At 38.1% G+C, this 4,498-nt stretch overlaps 1 protein-coding gene across 1 annotated transcript in view; it reads left to right on the top strand.

The window, feature by feature from the left end:
* AIG1 (androgen induced 1) overlaps positions 1-4,498 on the top strand; it is a 197,049-nt gene that overhangs the window by 159,875 nt on the left and 32,676 nt on the right. Inside the window, exon 4 of the mRNA XM_019526748.1 lies at positions 3,684-3,799. Within this exon, the coding sequence (XP_019382293.1) occupies positions 3,684-3,799 (116 nt within the window). The remainder of the gene's footprint in view (positions 1-3,683; positions 3,800-4,498) is intronic.

The raw sequence follows: 4,498 nt of genomic DNA, 5'->3' as shown, positions 1-4,498 counted from the left end.
AAAACTTGCACCTTAGTATTTGAAGCTTCCTATTACCTGAACCTTCTCACCCTTTGTTCCCTCTAAAAGAAAGCTTAGGGAGACATGTGGCAACTAGGGTGAGAAATGTTGTGCTTCTGTTCTCACTCTTGCATCTATTTTGTGAATAAGTAAAGGATTTTGGTCCCAGAAATGTCAAATCAGGCAGCTTTCACCAGCTAATTTTTAATGATTTTTAGCAAAGTATGTCAAGGACAGTGAGTGAGGCAGTTTCCCCTCTGAGCAGCCAATCACAAAATGACCTTAGATGTATTTGGAGAGCTGAGGGTACAAATTTACTGACTTTTCACGGCTTCCTTAGTCCTGATAGGTCTGACACCAAGACCTTTGAATCCTGCTTGCCATTATCAGATTAGATCCAAATGTGATCAAAAAAGTTCCAGTCTGAATCAGATCCAGTATACAGACTGAATATTAACCCTATTGCTGCTTGGCATAAATAATAGAAACATGTCTGTTTACAAGATGTCATAATTTAAAATTAAGCCTATTACAATGTTTGGAATAGGGAGACTGACATTTTTTAGCATAAGTATTTTTGCGTTTTAATCATTTAATAGGACATTTTTGACTTACAAAGCACACTTTGCAACTGAAAGTTGCAAATCAAACTTAAGTTTTCCATAATGTATAAGGATTAAGGATAGACCTACACATAGATTTCTGTGAGGTTTGTGTTTAATTTTGATTACACTGTGCTTTGGGTACCATTTTGTACATAGCCTATTCGTTAGGGGCTGGAAGGGGCCTTACAGATAATCAGGTCCAGCCCCCCTGCACTTCACTGGTATCAATTAGTTTCTTTTTTGTTTTGTTAGCCTTTCAGAAAACTGCAGAGGAGATCATTTAAAAAAAAACCTATGAAAAAATGCACAACTATAAAAATTGGTCAGGGAACTGTAGTGATGTACAGTAACTGAAATGTTAATTTTCATTTGTTTTTGTTAATTGACAAGTTAATGGATTGCCATGTTCAAACATTGCCTTATTGACAACTTGCATGTAGTCTCAACTAGGAACAGAAATTACACATGGACTGCTGTAAGTGAATGGAAACCAGTTCAAATCTGTAACACAACAGAAGTTCAGTGCACATAAACTGTTTTCAAAATTGCTGAAACCAGTTTAAGATAAGCCTGGATGGATGTAGTATCAGACTTAACTGATTTAGGTTCAATCAATGTATTGAATTTCTTTCCCAGATCTTCTCCAGATTCAAGTTAACTCACATTACCCCAGCATCCCATGATGCTTTGCACCTCACTGCAAATTCTCCCTTTTAGTGTGGGTGAGCTAGCCATGGTCCAAGCTGTCTGGTCCAGCCAAGCAGGGAGGCATGCTCTAGCAACCCCAGCTTCTGGCCTGGGTCACTGCAGGCATGTGGCTGCATTTCTAGAATCAAAAGTGAATGTCTGTTCACTTGCTTATTGGTTCAATCTATGCAGTTTAGATTAACCTGTGAAGATTAAATGGATTGAGTCTCCAGCTTTTTGACTGTGTTTACTTAGCCTTGCAGATGTCAGTTGTAAAAAACAGTTTATAAACTCTATTTCAATCAGGTGTATCATGTATAATTAAGACTGGGTGAACAGATCACATAGAACATGTAACCTGAACAATATCAAGGTGTTTTTTGAACCAAATGTGTCTGCTGATTTGTGTTTCCTAAGCACACTAGTCAGCCTGGGCACTTGGTGTTCAGATAGCTCTAACCACACTGGTTTAGCAGAGACACATAGCAAGGGATCAGCACCTAGTTCTAATGATGTTTCATAGCAGATCCAAAACCTCCAAGTGAATCTCCAGGGGTTGGTTTGCTGCCAACCTCTGTTAATGGACTCTGAAGATATTGCTCAGTTAATAGACCTTTCAACTACTAGTGGGCGCCACTATAACAAACCACATGTAAAACATACATGCATTCCCTTGGTGGTGATTTATGCTGTTTAAAGGGATGGGGGCGGAACAAGCTGTTAAAAAGATGAAGAAATTGAAAGCTCTCCTAACTGCTGTATTATCCACCTGACATTCTCTAAATGCCAGTCATTAATTACTAATGTATTGAAAATAAGTACAGTTATCCAATTCAGATTATGTTACATCTGTGAGAAGAATTTTTTCATGAGTTTAGCATTCGCCATCCAAATCAGTCCCTTTTCCCACCGTTGTTAAAGAGCAGGGCTCCAAAACACTGTTCTATTTTATCTCGTTTAAATCTGTTTCCCCAAAAGGTATTTCTAAGATGTGTCCTTCCTACTTTAAACCTAGGGTTAAGATTGAGTTTACTTTGTGACTATTAAATTTCAAATTCAGCATTCAATCTGCCTCTTCCATGGAGATCAACCAACAAAAGCTGCATATAAATATCCAATGGCAGAATGTGTACATAGACAATAGCATACTTTCCCAATTGCTGAGCCACTAGCAAGAAAAGATAGAAACTGGTTTGTAATGTAGACTGCCCCTGAAATCTTTTCACTTAGCAACCTTTCACTGAACTCAGTGGGAGTTTCATGTGCAGATTCTTGGCAAGGGACAAATCCTCAGCTGATATAAACTCCATTAAAGTCAAGGGTGTCACACAAGTTGATAACTTGCCCCCAAATCTGCCCTGCAATATATGTTAAAGCATTTTTCTACAGCTCAAGGCATGAATTTAAAACCTGATCTTTTCAGGACCCATCCCATAGGCTGCCCCCAAATTAGCCCAACTGTAAATGAGTTAAGACTATGGAGTCAAAATGGCCTGACATGATGCTAGCCTCACGCTTCCCTTGTGTACTGTTGGCTACTAAAACTGCTATGCCTTGACCACACTGGCCAATGGGCTGGTGGACTTGTGTGGACACTTAGACAGGAGGTTTGGTGGAAAAGCAAAGGAATGCACTTCTTCACTCTAATGTTAATTGGTTGAGGAGACCTTTTTTAAAAGGTGCAACCCAAGGAGACATGAAAAAAATAAGGATTTTTTTCCCCTCTAAATAAGGCCAGGTGACCCACAGATGTTCTTAGAACAGTGGTCTTAGTGCCCTTCACTTGAGGATCTAAAAGCATCTTTTCTTCCAAAGATTAACAAATGGAGACTCACGATACATCTGCAAGGAGGATATTGTTTCCATTTCTCACGTGATGCGACTGAAAAACAGAGATACTTGGGTTGACATTTCCTCAAAGTGAGATACGCTTAAGGCTAATTTTCAAAAATGCTAATCCCATGCAGCTCTGCTGCTGCTCACAACCTCTGAAATTCAGGTGCTAGAAGCCTGACAATGCAATGGTGACACATAACAACTGTGCAATACCGAAAGCAAAACCTAGGTCCTATAATTCTGGGTTCTGACCCTTAATTTCAAAATAATCCGTCCATACAGTTCAAAGGCAAAATAAAATGTATGTTCTCTCTGCTTCTTCCAACTCGGCCCTCAGCAATTAACGATCAAAGAGACAGATTTAAGAAGGGTTTATTGATCTGCTTGCTAAGCTCACAGTTTTGCTTCTTCTCATACCCACAAAGAGATTATCGCTAAATTAAATTTTATTGCCAGAAATCTTTGCTATTAGGTTTTCTGTTGTAGAACAAGTGCTGAAATGCAGTGAGAATCATTTGTATCACCTGCCTTTTTCCTGTTGTTTTGTTTTTTTAGCATACAACAGTTTTGCCCTTTGTATTAATCGAGATGAGAACAGCACATCATCAGTATCCCAGCAGGAGCAGTGGACTGGCTGCAGTATGCACCTTCTCCATTGGCTATATTTTATGGTAAGGACTGTACATGCTGTGTTTTCATATTGTATTGGGGTTTTGTACTGCTAAATTTGGGCACATATTTCATTATGGATATAATCACTAACAGATTCACACTGCATGCCTCGTTTGGTCCAAGACCTGGGCTTTGTCTGGTTTCCCCAGATGCTTATATTTTTAGAAAGTATATGCCAAACCTCACACAACAGGAATTTGTTGAACAATCCCATGTAAGCAGTGGTCTTTCCAAGGCTACATTTTTCAATCTTTTTTCAAAATAAATGTTTTGCTTGGACCCTGATTTTATTGCTTAGGGTTTTTTGTTCTATCAAACAAAATTGAGAGTAGTCAAATGATTTCCTGCAACAACATTTTAAGCTCCACCAGAAAAGATAAAACATAGGTTTCAGTTCCTGGATTCTTGCTATTAAATTGATTATAGAATTATTATAAACAACTTGCAATTTATTTTGATATATGCATATATTTGGGGGGAAACTAAATTTTAAAAATGACCTCTCATTAGCAACACTGACCTCTACTTTTATGACCACGTTTCCATTCAAATGTCTGCCTTATCTGACAGAACATTTTATTCATTGACTTTGTTTTCACAATGCCTTTTTTAGTCCTTCTGGCATTTCAGTTTTTTCATTAAAACATTTGTTTTAATAACAAGCTTCCTCCATACTATATTTTGTATATATGTCTGTG

This window comes from Gavialis gangeticus, unplaced genomic scaffold, assembly GCF_001723915.1.
Source record: "Gavialis gangeticus isolate Ggan-Ray unplaced genomic scaffold, GavGan_comp1, whole genome shotgun sequence".
Lineage (NCBI taxonomy): Eukaryota > Metazoa > Chordata > Crocodylia > Gavialidae > Gavialis > Gavialis gangeticus.
The sequence above is the reverse complement of the archived record's forward strand: the minus strand, read 5'-3'. Positions and strand labels throughout refer to the sequence as shown.